The sequence below is a fragment of the Amblyraja radiata genome, chromosome 12, assembly GCF_010909765.2.
Source record: "Amblyraja radiata isolate CabotCenter1 chromosome 12, sAmbRad1.1.pri, whole genome shotgun sequence".
Classification (NCBI taxonomy): Eukaryota; Metazoa; Chordata; class Chondrichthyes; order Rajiformes; family Rajidae; genus Amblyraja; species Amblyraja radiata.
The window spans coordinates 21,854,438-21,874,247 of NC_045967.1; the positions used below are offsets into that span (position 1 = coordinate 21,854,438).

General features: G+C 47.4%; 1 protein-coding gene across 1 annotated transcript in view; it reads right to left on the reverse strand.

Annotated features, from left to right (window-relative positions):
- The window catches only part of faah2 (fatty acid amide hydrolase 2), a 46,621-nt gene extending 30,760 nt beyond the window's left edge, over positions 1 to 15,861 (reverse strand). Inside the window, exons 1-5 of the mRNA XM_033030368.1 lie at positions 15,621 to 15,861; positions 7,517 to 7,599; positions 7,189 to 7,325; positions 3,839 to 4,048; positions 270 to 389 (exon numbers count right to left, since the gene is read on the reverse strand). Of these exons, the coding sequence (XP_032886259.1) occupies positions 270 to 389; positions 3,839 to 4,048; positions 7,189 to 7,325; positions 7,517 to 7,599; positions 15,621 to 15,809 (739 nt within the window). The 5' untranslated portion in view covers positions 15,810 to 15,861. The remainder of the gene's footprint in view (positions 1 to 269; positions 390 to 3,838; positions 4,049 to 7,188; positions 7,326 to 7,516; positions 7,600 to 15,620) is intronic.
- Positions 15,862 to 19,810: the final 3,949 nt, after the last annotated feature.

Sequence of the window (19,810 nt, forward strand, 5' to 3'; positions counted from 1 at the left end):
ATAACGTTATATAAGCATGTATCAAGGTGGAGAAACTAGATTTAAATAATATTGCAACAACTGTGACGCGCTTGAAAGTATAATTAACTAACCTGGAGCCAATAGGCAAATTAATGGAATAAAATTTGAATTGTTTGATTTGAAATAAAGAAATGTGCTGATGCGGACACGCGATCAACAGCATTTCAAGTTTAAACTTACACTTCAATATTTAAGCTGCAACAAATAAATCTCAATAAAATATGAAAAAGACAAAATCTTGCTCTGACCTGTTGTAGGTTTATGCCCATAAATTCCATTGAAGAAGGCAGGCATTCGAATACTTCCACCAATATCAGAACCTACGCCCATTACTGACCCAGCTGCAGCAATAATGCACCCCTCACCACCTGTAGAAAAAGAAAATATTTTTTCACCCATTTTATTTTTTAATTGAGGAACATCACCAATTCAAATGAAGAAATTGTTATTCCACAGGACAAAGACAAAAGACTAAGAAATTATGCTATTCAAGACAAGACAGAAGACTAGGAACACAAAACTTGAGATGTGATAGGGGTCAGGAGTTAGGAATATCTTATTCTGAAGAAAAACAGTCCTTTATTCAATTCCATACAATGCTTGATTATATTTACGACAACTTGTCCTAGTTTTTGTGTATGCGAGTTCTGGGTGAGAAACTTTACGGTTGGGAACACTTTCCAATTCATCTAAAGTGCACATTTATGGGGCTTTTTCACGGGGCGAGTTGACGCAAGATGTCACCAGAGTGAAGTGGTCGTGGTCCAGCACGAGTCTCGCACGATATAACGGGGGGTAGATAAAGAGTTCCCACGGTACTCGGCATTTCTGTTATTTGTGCGAGTGACTTGTCCGTCTCCCGAGCTTTCGCGTTAAATCTTGAATGAACATCGTGAACTACACGTGACACAAATGATGTAACTTTTTTTTTCACACACTATAAATATCCTCCCTTGGTTGAATTGGCTCATTTGGAGACATGTTTTACTGTGTATGTGGGAGACACAGATGGACTGAGCACAGTACCTCGGTCTTACTGTGTGTGGGAGAGGGGGAGAAAGAGACGTACACTCACAGAGGCAGAGTCTCTCAGCCTGTGTAAGAGGGAGGGAGAGAGAGAGAGAGAGGCACACACAAGGTGGATGTGAAATCTCACCTGCCTGTTTCAGTGACAGACACCCGCCGCCAGTAAATGAAGACACCCCCATCTGTCTCCCCCTCCTCTCCCTCGACTCCCCCACCTTTCCCTCCCAACTCCAGTCCCGTCCCGACCCCCTGGGAAACTGAATAGAGCAACAATCAACTGCTGCCTGTGCGCTGATATGATAATAAAGGCTACTTTACTTTACTTTACTGAGTTAAAGAGTTCCCACGGTAGACTGTAAAACTGTGACCCTGGTTCTGGACTCCCCCAACATCGGGAACATTCTTCCTGCACTTAGCCTGTCCAATCCCGTAGATACTGATTAGACCGGTATCTATTTATTTACTTTATTAATTATTTCAATTAAATATTGGGAACATCAGGCCGCAAACGTTATTTCTTGAGTGTTAGTGCCTTCTTCAGACAGCCTAATCGGAATTGAGTCTGAAGATGTGTCTCGTCCCGAAACATCAGCTATTTTTCTCCAGAGATGCTGCTTGACTCGCTGAGTTACTCCAGCTTTTTGTGTCTGTCTTCGGTTTAAACCAGCATGTGCAGTTCACTCCTTACACGGGTCTCTGTACAACATTGATTGGTAGCGTTCCGGACCCTGCTTCGGAAAGGCATCGATCGCTAGTCGGCGAGGACTCCGACCTGTATCTCTCAAAGAAGTACATGTGAAAAATTTCTCACGGACCATAAAAATGCATAACCTTTCAGTAAAGTCCCTTTTAAAGTCCCTTTTAAAGATTATAGTTATTTTCTTGAATCTCATTAACATAACTCATGAATAAGTTGATGTCCATATGCGGATGCAAATCTTTATTTTTATTTATTTTTTAAATTCAATCCCACAGAAGACAATTTTTACTCACCTTCTGTCCCCTCTGTCCAGCTTCCGGGTTCACCGTTCGCAGGAGTTCCCACGGTAACCGCATGAGTTATTACGGATATCGCACTGGCCACTACGTTCATATAATGTTGCAATACTCAACCACAAGTGTACAAGTCACTCTTGGAGAAATTCAAACTTTCTTGAATTTTCTCCCGAGTGACCAAGGTACACGATTACCTGCCTTTAGCGCTACGGTGGTCCATGAATGCCGTACTGTTATCGCACGAGGTTCCCACGATGTTAAACTCTGGTTAACTCTTGCGTCAAGTCGCCCCGTGAAAAGGCCGCTTTAGAATTCCCATGTCAGACAAAACCTTGTTATGTCTGACATGGCACACTCTTCCAGTTTCAGATTTCAAACTCATCAGCTGCGGATGCAAGGAGAAATCAACATTGTATGGCTGGCAATGATAAGGAGTGTCTATTTTACCACCATCATCTCGCCTCACAAGCCCCAAGAATTATTTCCGAGTGTCTGGCTCCTCGTTACAAGTCGGCATACCATTTTGCTGCACCTTTCTTTATGGCATCAGTCTCTCAGCTCCTGGTCTTCCATGATCTCTCGCACTTCTGATATTTTAGTGTACATTTTCCTTCCAAACAAAGCTTCTGCTGGACTTTTCCCTGTCGTTGAGCGAGTGATCACCCGATATACAGCTACGTATGCTAACAGTGCCTCCTTCCAGTTTTTCCCTTCGGCATGGGCGATTCGTATCCACTTCTCCAGGGACTGGTTTTGTCTCTCTACTTCTCCGTTAGCTTGTGGTCATTTCAGAGTCACCTTGTGATGATGGATGCCTGTGATTCTCATGTATTCAGCAAACGTCTAAGAAATAAACTGTGGCCCATTGTTGGAGTACAATGTAACAGGCAACCCATGTCTGGCGAAGATCTCTGCTAATGCCTGTACAGTCTGCTGTAGTTGACTTCATCACTGCATACTCATAGTACCTACTATAGTAGTCTACCACTACCATAATTGATTCACCTGTTGGAAGTGGTCCAAGAAAGTCAACAGCTATGTCAACGCATGGTCCTGTTGGCAACTTTGTACTTCTAATTAGTTCTGGTGGGTTGCTCCTGCTTGTGATTTCGCATCTGTGACAAGTCTTGACAAATTTTGCGGCATCTTTCTCACAACCTGCCACCACACTTTGCTCTGCAAATTCTGTTTAGTACTGACGATGCCTAAATGTCATTCATGAGCTAATGACACGATCCTTGGTCGTAGTGCCTGCGGGATCACCAATCTGCTACCTCTCAGCACACACTGACCAACTACACAAAATTCTTGCAAATATCTTGACCTTGGTATCAGCTGACTTGGAGGTCAGATCGCATGTGCACTGTGTAAGCCAAGGCAGGAGGTCATGGCTGGGTGAGATAATAAACACGGAGACCAAGGATTGTAACCTGTAAATATTGTGTCAGTATTATTATTCTTCCACATCTGAGGCGAAGATGTGACAATGATCAGTCAGTCTAGATCTGGTTTGAAGTTTGGTTCCAGAAGTGAAGTGTTAGCATCTCGCCTTTATGTTATCAACACATCACCAAATATACATTTCTCATGACATTTCTTTGTAGTTTGTGTTATTGGTAGCTTTTTGTGTTCTTACAATTGGTGAAAAATGTTACCATCAATGAGGACTAAATGGATACTGGGACATATACGTAATTGAGAAAAGTTTGAAAACTTTCCATCTAACTCACATCACCAAGTGCACAGTTGCTATAACAACAAAATACAATGGTGTTTCTCTGCTTTTAATACTTACCAGAGCTTCCACCCACAATGCGATCCACATTATATGGATTTCTGGTTGTCCCATATAAATTGTTACTAGATTCATACCACATGCACAGTTCACTGCAATTTGTCACACCTAAAGGGATAGCACCAGCTTTTCGAAGATTAGTGACAACTGCAGCATCGGTAGGGGAAATTACATTCTTACGGCTTACAAGACCGGAAGAATTAGGTGAACCTAGAAAAAGGCAGAGATTTTTTTTTTAATACAGACTAAATAGTTGATAGTACAATTAAAGTTTTCTCATAAATGCAAATATCACATAAAACAGTAAATTTGGTTATATATTTTAAAACACAAGACTAGATACATATGAACTACTACTTTGAAAAGTACAGTTCAAACAGCTAAAGTATTTATTCAAACATTATAAAAGTTGATTTATTTGTAAGTTAATTTATTTAGATGATCATTGATTAGGCATCTTTCACACTTTTGAACCCAGTGAAAATTATAAAGATTATTTTTTCTCTTTTTAAGCAAATTAATAAAGTTATGTCAGATGGGTACTTGCTCTGCATAGGAGCATCAATGTTTACTTAATGTACAATAAACCCTCATTTTAACAGACCTCTTTATAACAGATTTTGGTTACAGGGGTGCGACCAACCGCCAACTGTCCATGCTACCACTGGGTCACACTGCCTCTCCTTCCGCTCACAGTACTGGCTGCCCGCAACGCCGGCTGCCCCCGGCTCGCGCCATTTCCCCAGCTGCTACAGCGCCCTCTGCCATGCCAACCCCGTCTTGTGCCGCCCGCCCCCCCTGCCGTTTGCAGTGCCGGCTGCCTTCATGCCATCCCTGGCTCGTGCTACCTTCCCTGCTGCTTGCAGCACCGGCTGCCCCAATGTCGCCACCGACTTGTGCTGCTTCCATGCCAGATCTATCGTTGCCACCTTCCTTGCAAGCACAAACAGCTTCCTTGCCCGCTTCCAAGCTGCGCCTGCTGCTCCCACCACCGACCCATACCTGCACTCCGGCCACCCGCAGGCAGAGACCTGACTCTGCCGATGCTCACCTCTCCTCCAGCCACCAGGGCTGTCAACTCACTGAGATTCCATGATCAGTTCCGGACTGAGAGTCTGAAGAAGGGTCTCGACCCTAAACATCACCTATCCATGTTCTCCAGATGCAGCCTGATCTGTTGAGTTCCTCCAGCACTGTGTCCTTTTGTGTGTTAACCAGCAACTGTAGTTGGTCTTTTTCACTACTTGCACAATGATAATACCTTACTCAGTTATAGCGGACAATTGGGAGTAACGGATCTTCTGGAAGCTAGTTGCATTCCACAAGAAGTTACTATTCTTAAATGCAAGGCATACACAAAGAACGACACTCTAGAAATAAGGGAAATGAATGGCTGATCAGGTCACTCGGGGGACTGCCTCATTAATGTGTCCGAAACAGTAGAATGTCATCTCCCCCAAAATTATTCTGACTCTCCACTTGGTGGAGCGGGATTGCAGGATAGCTGATCTCTTTGGGAACTTCCTCAGCTCATGGCTTGATCGTGTATAATTTTAACCGTTTTAGTTTATAGTGGACTAAGTGGGACACGTTGGGTCCCTGTCACACAGGAGGCTTGGTCCCCCAACGCAATATTCCACCACTCACCCATAGCCCCCAACTGCACAGGTGCAGCTCATTTACCCTGGTCCCTAGCACTCTCTCCTCCTCCTCTTCACATTCCCTCTTATTTCCTCTTCCCCAATCCCTGTCTTACCTCTCTCCCTCTCCTTTCCCCTACCCTCAGTCACTCCCTCTCCCCATAACACTTCTCCCCTTCCTACCCCACTCCTATCCCTCTATCCCCCACCTCCCCCTATCCCACCTCACCTCCCCCACTGCCCTCCTCTCCCTCTATTCCCCACTCCCTACCTTCCCCACTCCTCCCTCCTCTCCCTCTATCTCGAGGTTGCCGCTCGCTCCTCTCCCTTCTTACGTGCCCCGGAGGAGCACCAGCTGTCGGCGCGGTTCCTCGGCTCGGCCCGGAAGCACCAGCAGCTACGGCCGCACCGGCGTGTGGGCAGGGGGGGGGGGGGGGAGAGAGCCCGGAGAAAAGACGGGGGAAGAACCATGGGGGAAAGGGGGTTATCATGGGGGAGGGGGTCAGGAGCCAGCGAGGGGGACCAGAGGGAAAAACCGTAAGAGCACAAGATCAGGGTTTTAGTTATGTATAGATTGTGTTTTAATGTTTATTAAGTATTGTTGCAAACAAATGGTAAAAGCCCTAGCTTACATCAGATCCCTTCAGTTCTAGCTACCACTCTCTGACCACAAAAGCATTTCCTATATTTAGAGAAAAAAAGATTTATTCAGGCTTTGCTATCATAGGTATAGGAGGCTGTCTCTAAAATATGGAGACCATTAAAGATAACTAATGATGTGTGCTTGTGGTACCTTTACTTAAGATTTTTATTTAGGTGATTCATTCCCTCTAGTCGTGATCACAGGGGGGGGATTGTACAGGCTTCCAGAAAATTGATAGGGTTAGTTTATTAAACTGCTTGAGAACAGGTCTGCTACACAGTGACAGAGCAGTTTGTGAGCTCAAGGTCGTAACAAAAACCGAGACAGAACTTCATGGTGAAGGGTGTTTGGTACATCCTAATCACCCTATATGGATAAGGAAGCTTGTTTTACAGCAGTGTGAAAGTTCTGTGTGAATGTCCAGCGTCTTTTGTCTGTTAGTTATATTCAGTCAAATGTCTGTTAGTTATATTCAGTTTTTAGTCTTTTAGTTGCAACAACAGTTACTTTGTTTCATTAGTTGTGATAAGTTCAGTTTTTAGTTAAGGGCTGCAAATATTTTAATGCTTTGCTCTGATGCTTTATAACCATTATGCCTGAATAAAAAGTTTGAAATGCTACTCCGGGAGTTGGCAAATCATTGAGAATTTAGTGATCTTACAGTACTCCAAATGTCTTGTCCAGCTGTTACATGATATCCCACCCCCTTTAATAAACTTCAGTTAAGTCTCCCCTCAGCTTCCTCTGTTCCAAAACAAAATCCTATTTTATCTAATCTTTTCTCAAGTCTAAAACTATTCCCTGTTGGCAATGTCCAAATGAATTTCCCCTTAATCTTCTCCAGAGTGATTACATTATTTTTTATAATATAAGCTGTGACCTAGTGTTGAGCATAGTTCCAGACAGTTGGATTTGATAATTACTGTGTGATTTACAAAATGGGCAGCATCTAAACTGTTCAGATCAGCGTGGAAGATAAAATGAACATGATGTTTTTTTTAACCTAAAGAACAATGTGTCCAATTAATAACAAAAATATCGGTGAATACTTAAATGCACTGACATACCCTCTAATGCAAATGCTTCTTTGACTGTAAAAGGAACACCAAGGTAAGGAACACTCTCTTCGAGTAACTTTTCATCTTCATTTCCTTCAGCAAGTCTTTTATCCACCTGCTGGGCCTCTTTCAGGGCAGCTGAAAACCTGGAGCAGCAATATGGTTTGAGGAAAAAACATGATGGATATAAAATGTCAAAGCGATAGCTTCATGATATGTAAGTAAAAAATCTTAACCTTATGAAACCATGAGGAAAACATAATTTTTTAGAATTAAAATTTAGAATCAGAGCCCAATTATAGTTATCCTTAACATGTTGTATTGATGACTTTCTTACCTCTCTGCGACAAGAGCATTGACAATGGGATTGACATCTTTGATTCTGCCAATATATGCTTCTATTACATCCACACTCTTCACCTAAAAAAACATGAGATTGTTTTACAAAGTTTAACTAAATGTAGTGCAAGACATTGACATTTAATCACAAAATCATACAGAGGTATCACAATAAGCTGTTTTTCCTGCTCATAATAGACCCAAATAATATTACAACAAAAAACTGCCTGTTTTGTCATTAAACCTAATTTTCTTTTCTTACAAATCATTAGAACTACATAGCCATGCCAGGGCTCTCGCTTAACTTTTTTCCCCTGTTGCCAGCCGGGCAACCTTGGCAGCTTTTTAGGTTGCCAAATGACAGTTTAGGTGGTCATTTAAGATGGCTTGTATGACGTGTGTGATAATGTGCTCGGACCAAGTGCGTAGTTACCAGTCGGAATTATACTCAATGAAGCATTCACATATTATTTCTGCTTCAAATAAAGTCACAAACTAAACATTCACCAATCAAGACATGATATATCCCACAATGACATGCAGCAAAATTATAAGACAGTACCTCAACTCTTTTTACACTTGCAATTAATGCAATTTCTATTAGTTCTTTCCACTTCCAAACAAAAATGTGGTTGAATTATTCAGCATATGATCAACCTGTGTCAATAAATCCTGGACCATGGTAACATATATGCGTACGTATAGTTGTGAATGTTGCTCATTAAATAACTACAGTACTGATATTCCATATTAAGAGCATTGATTTGCCGTTAAAATGAATTCTGTAATAACGTGTCATCGGTAGCAGTGACAATCGAACACTGCGGTTTTAATGTTTCACGTGTTCACAATATAATTAATCCATCTTTATGGATTAAAACAAATAATAACATTGGGAATTAAAACACATTTGATTGCATTCCATTATCAAACATAGTCAATGTTCGCTCTGAAGTCATTTCCAGGACAATATGGTCAGGGAGAAGGGTGTGTGTGAATCAGTGCGGGGTGGATAGATGGCAGGGGGGGAGGGGGGTTAGAAGGCAGTCGGTGCAGAATGGATGGATTGAGGCAGGTGAATTAGTACGTGTTGGTTGGAGTAGGTAAAATTGTGAGGGGAGAGCACGGGGGATGTCAGTGATGTTGAATGGGGGGGTTCAGTATGGGATGGATAGGGTAGACAAAAGTGCTGGAGAAACTTAGCGGGTGAGGCAGCATCTATGGAGCGAAGGAAATAGGCAACGTTTCGGGTCGAGACCCTTCTTCAGCCATCAGTACAGGATAGATGGGGGGGGGGGGGGGGAGATCAGTGCAGGATGAATGGGGGGTGGGGGTCAGTACAGTGTGGATCGGAGGGTCTGTGCAGACTGAATGGGAGATCACTACAGGATGAATGAGGGGAAGGTGCAGGGTAAATGGAGGGTGGGTCAGTACGGGATGAATGCATGGATTAGTACAGGATGGATGGGGGATCAGTACAGGATGGATGGAGGAGAAGTGCAGGATGGATGGGGGGGGGGGGTGGCGGCAGGAGAATCAATGCGAGGTGGATAGGGTGAACAGCGCAGGATGAATAGATTGGGGGGGGGGGGGGCACAGGGGATGTCAGTGAGGACTGAATAGAGGCGGGAATGGGGATCAGTGCTGGATGTAGAGGAGGGGTCCCAGGATAAGGGGGGGGAGGGGGGGGGAGGTGGAGTGGGCGTACAAGAGAGAGAGAGAGAGAGAGAGAGAAGGGGGGGGCGAGGTGGGGGAGGAAGGAAGATCAGCGCTCCTCGGACATCGCCCGCTGCCTTGGCCGTTGGGAACTCCTCGCCACCGCCTCCCTCCTCCGCCAGCCAACAGCAAAGTGCGGGGTCGAGCGGTGCAGCTGCTTCAGAAGTTTCGGAGCGAATGACGGGTCCCGCACAGCAGCAGCAGCGGCTCCATCTCCTCCTCCTCCCTGAAAGCGGCCGCTGCTTGCAAACCCGCTAACGGCTATAACCGCTTTCGAAACAAACCCTCCCGCATGCCGAGGACGGGAGGAGGAGGCCTCGGCGTGAGGGATGTTTCTTTTTTTTTTAAAGTGCCGTTAGCGGGTTTGCAAGCAGCGGCCCTTATCAGGGCGGGCGGGGGGGGGGGGGGGGGGGGGGTGCAGGAGGAGGTGCAGATGGAGCCGCTGTCGCTGTTCGGGGCCCATCATTCGGTTCGACCCTTCGTCACCCCGCATCTAGTATCTTTCCCACGCAATACAGTCGTCACCGCCGACACAAAATGTTGCGTTCCTTTTCTCTGGAGATGCTGCCTGACCCGCGGAGTTACTCCAGGTTTTTGTGTCTATCTTTGGTACAAACCAGTATCTGGTTGCCACGCCGGGCAAAATGACTCGGTGTTTAGGTTGCCCGGTGGCGCTTTGAGTGGTCAATGGCACCCGGACAACCGTTAATTTCGAGCCCTGCATGCTTTACTCTAACATGTGCAGGAAGGAACTGTAGATGTTGGTTTATACAGAACAAGGGGTCACAGTTTAAGGATAAGTGGGAAATCTTTTAGGACCGAGATGAGGAAACCATTTTTCACACAGAGTGGTGAATCTCTGGAATTCTCTGCCACAGAAGGTAGTTGAGGCCAGTCCATTGGCTAAATTTAAGAGGGAGTTAGATGTGGCCCTTGTGGCTAAATAGGTGCAGTTTCGGTTCGAAACCCTTCTTCGTCTAAAACATCACCTGTTCAAGGCTCGAAATTAAGTTGCTGGGGTGCCAATGGCCACCTAAAGTCCCACCGGGCAACCTAAAAGCCGTGTCATTTTGCCCGTCCTGGCAAGCACCCAGGACACCTATCGTTCAACTCTGAGCGGGGCCCCCCTCTGTATCTCTCTCTATCTCTCTCCGTCTCCGCCCGCCACCGCGTCTCCGGCCGTTCCTCATCTGCCGGCATGGCTGGCCACCTTGCACATCCTGAGCTGCCCTGCACATGCGCACTGCCACAGCCTGCACATCTTCCCCCTGCACATGCGCACAACAATGGCCAGCACATCATCGGCCGCCCTGCACATGCGCACTGCCACGGCAACTGGTCGGTACCGAGCATGCTCTACTTCCCTTTGCATTGTGGGAGATCTGGACACCATTGCTGTCCGGTCGCTGCCTCACCGCGACCGCCGAAGCCCAACACAGAATCACTCCCTGGAGTATCTCTTGCTCTTTGGTTTCCTGGTCCTCCAAACATATTCCAAATGGAATTTAAACTGGAGGTGGTGGAGTGTGGCCTTTAGCAAAAAAAGGGTTCTTGGGAAAAAAAGAGCTACCTTAAATTTAGTTGCGTCTGGTTGGGTAACTATGGTAGGGTTAAGACTATTCCATGCTTTAATTATGCAGGGGAAGTCCATGGAGCAGCCAGCAACTCTGGATAGAAGAAATTAGATGATATTTCAGGTAGAGACCCTTCTTTAAACACCCTCTGGTTTTAGTATTTTTAAGTTTAATTTAAAGATACAGCATGCAATCAGGCCCTTCGGCCCACCAAGTCCACGCCGACCACCGATCACCCGTGTTCTAGTTCTATCCCACACATTAGTGACGTAAGTCAAGAGTGTTTTATTCTCTCACATCCCAGTTAGAACAATGAAATCCTTACTTGCAGCAGCACAATACCCACACATACATACACACAATTTCCCTCCTGGGATTAATAAAGTTCTATCGTATAGTATTAGACAATAGACAATAGGTGCAGGAGTAGGCCATTCGGCCCTTCGAGCCAGCACCGCCATTCAATCTGATCACGGCTGATCATCCCCAATCAGTACTCAGGGCTCTCGCTGAACTTTTTTTCCCTGTTGCCAGCCGGGCAACCTAGGCAGCTTTTTAGGTTGCCAAATGGCAGTTTAGCTGATCATTTAAGACGGCTTGCATGACACGTGCGATGTGCTCGGACGAAGTGCGTAGTTACCCATCAGAATTATGGTCAATGAAGCAGTCACATATTATTTCTGCTTCAAATAAAGTCACAAACTAAACATATTCACCCAATCAAGACATGATATATACCACAATGACATGCAGCAAAATTACAATACAGTATCTCATCTCCTTTTACTCGTTGCAAAGAATGCAAATTCTATTATTTCTTTCCACTTCCAAACAAAATTCTGGTTGGATTATTCAGCATATGATCAACCTCAGTGAGATCAAGTGCAGGCTTGGCGATCGCTTCGCACAACACCTACACTCAGTTTGCAATAACCAACCTGATCTCCTGGTGGCGCAGCACTTCAACTCCTCCTCCCATTCCGAATCCGACCTTTCTGTCCAGGGCCTCCTCCATGGCCAGAGTGAGGCCCACCGCAAATTAGAGGAACAGCACCTCATATTTTGCTTGGGTAGTTTACACCCCAGCGGTATGAACATTGACTTCTCCAATTTCAGGTAGTCCTTGCTTTCTCCCTTCTTCCCCTCCCATTCCCATCTCTCCTACAGCCTATTGTCTCCGCCTCTTCCTTTCTTTTTCCCCTCCCCCCTCCCCCCCCCCCCCCCGACATCAGTCTGAAGAAGGGTCTCGACCCGAAACATCACCTATTCCTTCGCTCCATAGATGCTGCCTCACCTGCTGATTTTCTCCAGCTTTGTCTACCAATGGGATCCCACCACTGGCCACATCTTCCCATCTCCTCCCCTGTTGGCTTTCCGTAGAGACCGCTCCTTCCGTAACTTCCCCCCCCTCGAGTGTTCCATCTCCGTTCAGGGGGTGGGCGGAGATATCCGGACCAACAGGACATCAGCCCTCAGGCCCAGCACAGTGAAGCACTAAACCCAGCTCATCGCCGCCTTACCTGCCGGGCCAACTAGTAGCCCGGTCCGACAGAACCCACAGCCAGCGGCAACTCCAGCCCAATCCCACTCCAACTCCAGAGGACAAATGCCAGCTTGCCCACGGTCTCAGCACACCACCAGCTTCTGCCCCTACGGTGTCTGCTGCCACTTCATCCACAACCCGAGGAGGAGTGAGTGCCCTGACCTCACCTGAGCCAGAGCACTAACCTGGGCTAAGCCTCCTCTAGCCCGGTGTTTGTCTTCAGCCCTGACCTGGAGTTAGAGCTGGCCCGGACTCGGGCTTGCGGCTGGGTAAGGGAGGAGGTTGCTTCTGCCGCCAGCACCACCACCACCACCAACAGTACCCACAGCTCCAGTGGGCGCCTGTTCTTCCATGGCAGTAGCTCATCCACAGACTCTCTCTCTGACCAGGACAACTCTAGCAGCAGCGGCTCCGAGTCGCCCAACTTCGAGAAGGCCAGGCAGCTGCCCATCTTCAGCAGGATCACGGTGTCGGATCGAAGGGAGAGGGGTGGAGGTGGAGAGCTGCTGGGGCCAACCCGGCACGACAGGCAGAGCCGAGCTGGAGCCAGCGGCTGCAGGTCCGGGTCAGCCCCACCAGCCCAGGGCCACCCCGGACACCTCCGGACAGGGACGGGACACCGGAGAGGGAACGGCCCAACAGTAACTCAACAGCACCCGCAGCGACTGAGAGCCGGCCCCGGATGAAACGCAAGCCTGCCCACAATGCAGCACCACCGTTGTCAAGACTTTCATAGCTAGTGACCTATGACCTGGGCATGCGCAGTCGGAATACCAAACTTGCTTGTTCTGAGGGAGTGTCATAATTGATACTTTTGGAAGAATTAAATTAAATAAAACCTTTGCTCTCAAAGGATGAACATAAGAGATTGAATTACAACATCTAGATGAATTATCCAGTAATAGTTGAAAATCTGATCATTTCATACTGCTAAGAGCATGCTGTGGGTAAAATGACTGCCTAATTTTACGCAATAAAAGCACATATCACAAGTATCTATTTCACTGCAAAGCAATTTAGGAAAACAAGGTCATAAAGTGCTATATAAATTCAATCTTTTTCTTCAACAATAACATTGAACATAGTTTAAAAAGCTATATGATTCGCAAAAGCCATATGCAGTTACAACAAAAAATTGTGCATCTAACATTTTTTTTGATTTGGTGTTAGAGGAAATTAATATAGAAAGAGGGGTGATGTCTCAGTTATGCATGGGGTGAGACTGCATCTAGAATACACTACATAGTATTAATCTACTTATTAAGGAAATGTTAATGCTTTAGAAGCAGTTCAAATGAGGTTTAATATAGGGAGGTTGCACGGCAGTCGGGTCACGACCCATGACCGTACTGTTACTACGCTACGCCAATTGGAGTATAGCGGGGTTGCACGTAAGATCACTGGGTCATAGGGCTCGACGCACGGAGCCACTAAATCCAACTGGAAGTCATCCGTCACTTCCGGTATATGTTATTAACACTAGAAACGCGTACTTTCCTACTTGTTAAAAACCGCCAAAATGTTGAATTTATGCGCTGAAAAAAATTGTGGGTGTCGGGGTAAGTGTGAGAGACATGTACCCAACTTCAGAATTCCAAAAGTGAAGCGAAATGAAGGTATAGAGAAGCGAGAACTGTAGGGCCAACAGCAGATAAAGTGCTTGGTAAACATTGAAAATATTGGGAATCATCGCGTTTGCTCACTGCATTTCATCGTAAGGCATTATTTGTGTTTTTTCTTGATTCCTTTGGTATCTAAAAATTCTCAGAAGTGATAAATCTGGCTAAATTTTTCTTCAGATGCGTTTTCATTTTGTATGTAAAAACCCACGAGAACCATGGGCGATTTAAAAAAATTACAGCCAGATTTATCACTTCTGAAACTTTTTAGATGCCAAAGGAATCAAGAAAAAACACAAATAATGCCTTACTTGATGAAATGCAGTGAGCAAACGGCCAATGTTCGCTAAGCAAGGTACACACAATTGCTGGGGAAACTCAGCGGGTGCAGCAGCATCTATGGAGCGAAGGAAATAGGCAACGTTTCAGGCCGAAACCCTTCTTCAGATTTTTGAACACAATGTTCGCTAAGCACTCTGGCTGTTATTGTCCCTTCAGCTCTCGTTTCTATCTACCGTCATTTCTCCTCACTTTTGGAATTCTGAAGTAGACTAAATGTCTCACACGCTTATCCCGATTTCCATAATTATTTACAGCGCAAAAATTGACAATTTCAGCGTGTTTTAACGGGCCCGCTACGCTGGAAACAATGGTAAGTGTCTACCTGCAGTACATCGCGTGTAATCCATTTGGAGTAGCGTAGCAACAGTACGGGTCATGGGTCGTGACCCGACTGCCGTGAAACCTCCCTATACGCGATGAACTGCAGGTAAGCACTGACCATTGTTTCCAGCGTAGCCAGATTTATCACTTCTGAGACTTTTTAGATACCAAAGGAATCAAGAAAAAACACAAATAAAGCCTTACTGTTGATGAAATGCAGTGAACAAACGCGATAATTCCCAATATTTTCAATTTCTATATCTGCACGGCCAATATTCACCAAGCACTTTAGCTGTTGTCCCTTCAGCTCTCGCTTCTCTTTACCTTCATTTCGCTTCACTTTGGGAATTCTGAAGTTGGGTACATGTCTCTCACGTTTACCCCGATTTCCACAATTTTTTTACAGCGCAGAAATTCAACATTTTGGCGATTTTTAACAGGTAGGAAAGTACGCGTTTCGTGTCGCAAGATATACCGGAAGCTGCGATGTCCTCCAGGTGGATCGGGCGGCTCCGTGCGTCGAGCCCTATGACCCAGTGACCTTACGTGCAACTCCTCTATACACAGAGGCATGGGTGGCAGATTCGAGTGCAGTGATCAGGATGGCTGAAGGGAATCTGAACTCAGTGGGACCAATAACTAACCCAAGGTAATGGATACTTACCTGATTGGAGTGATGCCAAATTGTGTGAGCAAGTACAGCAGGTTCGAGGAGGGAGAGGCGAGGATGTGACATCATTACATATCCCGCGGTCTTGTTCATGTATAGCACCGCTTTATGATCTGTGGTCCTGTTCATGGTTAATGTAGTTTACCTGCTCCACCCCAGGGTTCAGGTGGGAAGCTACTGCTTCCCGCCTCACCGACACAGGTCTGGAGCAGCGCCGACTTGACTGCCAGCGACCCCCCCCACCCCCCCCCCACCCCACCACCACCATCCCATTACCGAAGCAGAAGCTGAAGCTGCCGGGGTGCGGTTCGTCATACCTGCCTCCGTCGAATCCGGCGCGCTAACTCCACTCCCGGGAGCAGGAGGAGAGGCTGGACGGCGGGTGGGACCGGTCGGGAATTCCTGGGCCCGCCGAACGTCTGGAAGAGCGAGAGGAGGGCGCGCAGGAGCCGGGAAAGAGCGCGGAGCAGCAGCGTCGCGCTGCGCTCGAGCACCGAGGACGACATCACGCGCCAACAACAAACCAACGGACCTAAGCTTTGCAACGGACTGCGTGTGTGACCGGGGGAGGGGGCGGGGCAGGGGGAGGGGAGGGGCGGGGCAGGGGGAGGGGCGGGGCGGGGCAGGGGGAGGGAGAGGGGGAGGGAGGAGACGGAGGGGCGAGGGGCGGGGCGGAGGCGGGGAGGGCCTCTCTTGCTTCCCTCCTCCCCCACCCTCCCTCTCCTCCTCCCTCACCCTCCCTCTCCTCCTCCCTTCCATCCCCCCTCTCCCTTGCCGATCTGTCTCCCCCCATTCGAGCTCTGCCCTCACTCTCTACCTCCCCCTCCCCTCTCTCTATAGACGCGCCTGCGAGTTGGGGGCTATGCGTCAGTGGATAGGGCGGTTATGGGGTAAAAGGAGCAAAGTAATAATATTAATATAATATCAAGGGGGGTAGTTAGCGGTTGTGCGTGGGGGGGGGGGAGTAGTTAGTGTGTGTGACGCCGCATGCCCCCCAGCCCACCCCCCCCCTCCCCTCCCCTGCAACCACACGTTGGGGGAACAGACCCAACCGGTCTGCACTTGGTTGTTCAAAAAGGAACTGCAGATGCTGGAATATCGAGGGTACACAAAATTGCTGGGGAAACTCAGCGGGTGCAGCAGCATCTATGGAGCAAAGGAAATAGGCGACGTTTCGGGCCGAAACCCTTCTTCAGACTGAACGGTCTAGTTTTCGCTCAACCTGTCTGGTCTCACTACAGCAAGTTAAAAGACTCGCTACAGTATGCACCAGAATCCACAATTTCAAGTTAAAAAATGCAAAAGCTCCGTACCAATGGGAGGGGGGACATCCCCCTCCCACAACTCTCCCCCCCACCCCCACTCACTCTCGGTCGTTACGCTCCCTCGGGCTTCGTCTCTCGCAATAGGGGGGTTGCACGTAAGGTCACTGGGTCATAGGACTTGACGCACTGACACACTGAGCCGCTCAATCCATCTGGAGGACATCCGTAACCTCCGGTATATGTTATTAATGCAAGAGGGGCGGGGAGGGGGGAGGGGGGGGGGCAGAGGGGCATTTCAAAAATGTTGAATGTAATCGTTTTAAACAACTCCAGAGGTACTGTGATAACATGGGAGAGAAAGCGTTGATTGGATGAAAAAGACGATGAGGCATGTAAGATAATCAAAATATTTGTTCCCTGTTGTTGACGTGTCAAAACCATGTGTTTAAGATGAGAGAAAGGAATTTTAAAACAATGCAAGCAACTATGATGTGTAGAAAAGAATAACAGATGCTGGTTTACACCGAAGATAGACACAAATGTTGGAGTAACTCAGCGAATCAGGCAGTGTCTCTGGAGATACCTCTGGAGAGATACTGCCTGATTCGCTGAGTCACTCCAGCATTTGTGTCCATCTTCGGTTTAAACCAGCATCTGTTGTTCCTTCCTACACGTTTCGGGTCGAGATCCTTCTTCAGATTGTGAGTCTGACCCCTAGATCTGCTGGTACATGAAATACATAAAATTAACATGTAGACATGTTAAGTCTGGCTCCAAAATTGGCTGTGTGATAGAACGCTGTCAGTAACGGTGGATGGGTGTTTTTTTCTGACTAACAGGTAGTGATTCTTGACGACAAAGTAGGCAGGAACTATTCATACCTGCTAATAAAATACCAATAATGTGCAGTTATCCAACAAAATAGCTCTGTGTCCTCTCCAAGAGATATGTGATCTATTTGAATAGGTCGAGCAATGTGTGTTCCTCGTCAACTGGAAAACACTCATGCCGTTATTGAATCAGTAAGTACAAAGTTGAATTGTCCGTAGGTAGCCAAAAATGCTGGAAAAACTCAGCGGGTGAGGCAGCATATATGGAGAGAAGGAATAGGCGACGTTTCGGGTCGAGACCCTTCTTCAGACTGATGTGGAGGGGGAGGGGGGAGAATGGAAGAGGCAAAGACAGGAAGCTTGTGGGAGAGCTGGGAGGGGAAGGAGGGAGAAAGCAAGGACTACCTGAAACGGCTGTTGATACCGCTATAGGATCTTCGCTCTCTACCCGTCACAGGGGACGATCGTCTGACCCCCCCCCCCCTCCCCCGGTTCTGTCACGCTGGCGGAAGCCACAATCGGCTGGTCCCCCGCTGTGTTTCACTGTCCTCAGATCGCTCCGTGCCTCGCTCGGGCTGTCGATCCGCCCCTCTTCTCTCTCTCTCTCGCCCCCTTTCTGCCCCCTCACTCTCCCTCCCCCCTCACTCTCCCTCCTCACTCTCACTCCCCCCTCTCCCTCTCCCCTCTGTCTTCCTCACCTCCCTCTCTCTCACCCCCTCCCCATCTCACTCCCCCCTTCCTCTCCCCCAACCCCCTGCCCTCCCCCACCCTCCCTCCGCTAAATCCCTTCCCCCCTCCATCCCCTTCCCTACCCCTTCCCACTCCCTCTCCACTTCCCCCCTCTCAGCCACCCTTTGCCCCCTCTCTCTTCTCCCATCTCTTGCTTCCCTCCTCCCCCACCCACCCTCTCCTCCTCCCTTCCATCCCCCCTCTCCCTTGCCGTTCTGTCTCTGTCTCTCCCCATTCGCGCTCTGCCCTCACTCTCACTCTCTACCTCCCCCTCCCCTCCCTCTATAGACGCGCCTGCGAGTTGGGGGCTATGCGTCAGTGGATAGGGCGGTTATGGGGTAAAAGGAGCAAAGTAATAATATTAATATAATATCAAGGGGGGTAGTTAGCGGTTGTGTGTGTGGGGGGGGGGGGGGGTGGGGAGTAGTTAGTGTGTGTGACGCCTCATGCCCCCCAGCCCACCCCCTTCCCCTGCAACCACACGTTGGGGGAACAGACCCAACCGGTCTGCACTTGGTCTATTTTTCGCTCAACCTGTCTGGTCTCACTACAGCAAGTTAAAAGACTCGCTACAGTATGCACCAGATTCCACAATTTCAAGTTAAAAAATGCAAAAGCTCCGTACCAATGGGAGGGGGGGACATCCCCCTCCCACAACTCTTCCCCACCCCCCACTCACTCTCGGTCGTTACGCTCCCTCGGGCTTCGTCTCTCGCAATAGGGGGGTTGCACGTAAGGTCACTGGGTCATAGGGCTTGACGCACGGAGCCGCTCAATCCATCTGGAGGACATCCGTAACTTCCGGTATATGTTATTAATGCAAGAAACGTGTACTTTCCTATCTGTTAAAAACTGCCAAAATTTTGAATTTTTGCGCTGAAAAAAATTGTGGAAGTCGGGGTAAGTGTGAGAGACATGTACTCAACTTTAGAATTCCAAAAGTGCAGCGAAACGAAGGTAAAGAGAAGCGAGAGCTGAAGGGACAACACCTTGAGAACCACGGGCGATTAAAAAAAATTACAGCCAGATTTATCACTTCTGAATCTTTTTAGATGCCAAAGGAATCAAGAAAAACACAAATAATGCCTTAGTTGATGAAATGCAGTGAGCAAACTACCAATGTTCGCTAAGCACTTTGGCGGTTGTTGTCCCTTCAGCTCTCGCTTCTATCTACCGTAATTTCTCCTCACTTTTGGAATTCTGAAGTAGGCTAAATGTCTCTCACGCTTATCCCGATTTCCATAATTATTTACAACGCAAAAATTGACAATTTCAGCCGGTTTTAACGGGCCCGCTATGCTGGAAACAATGGTAAGTGCCTACCTGCAGTTCATCGCGTGTACTCCACTTGGCGTAGCGTAGCAACAGTACGGGTCATGGGTCGTGACCCGACTGCCGTGAAACCTCCCTATTTCTCCATCCCAACTCTCACCCAATGTTGATAACCCTGTAACAGTTTTGTTTTCACTATCTTGCCTTTCTATTACAAAATTGATCCTTTGTGGAAGGATAAGTAGCAAATGCTCACTACATTTTAACAGCTTTACGTTTCAAATGTTGCAGCTTTAAATTCATTCCTGGGAGGCTTACTCTTGGTTTCTGTAGTTGTCGTGCTTGTGTTGTTGGAGCTTTGGCTGTAAGCTTCTCTTCTTCGCGGGAGTGCGCGTTCTAACGGCGCGGGGT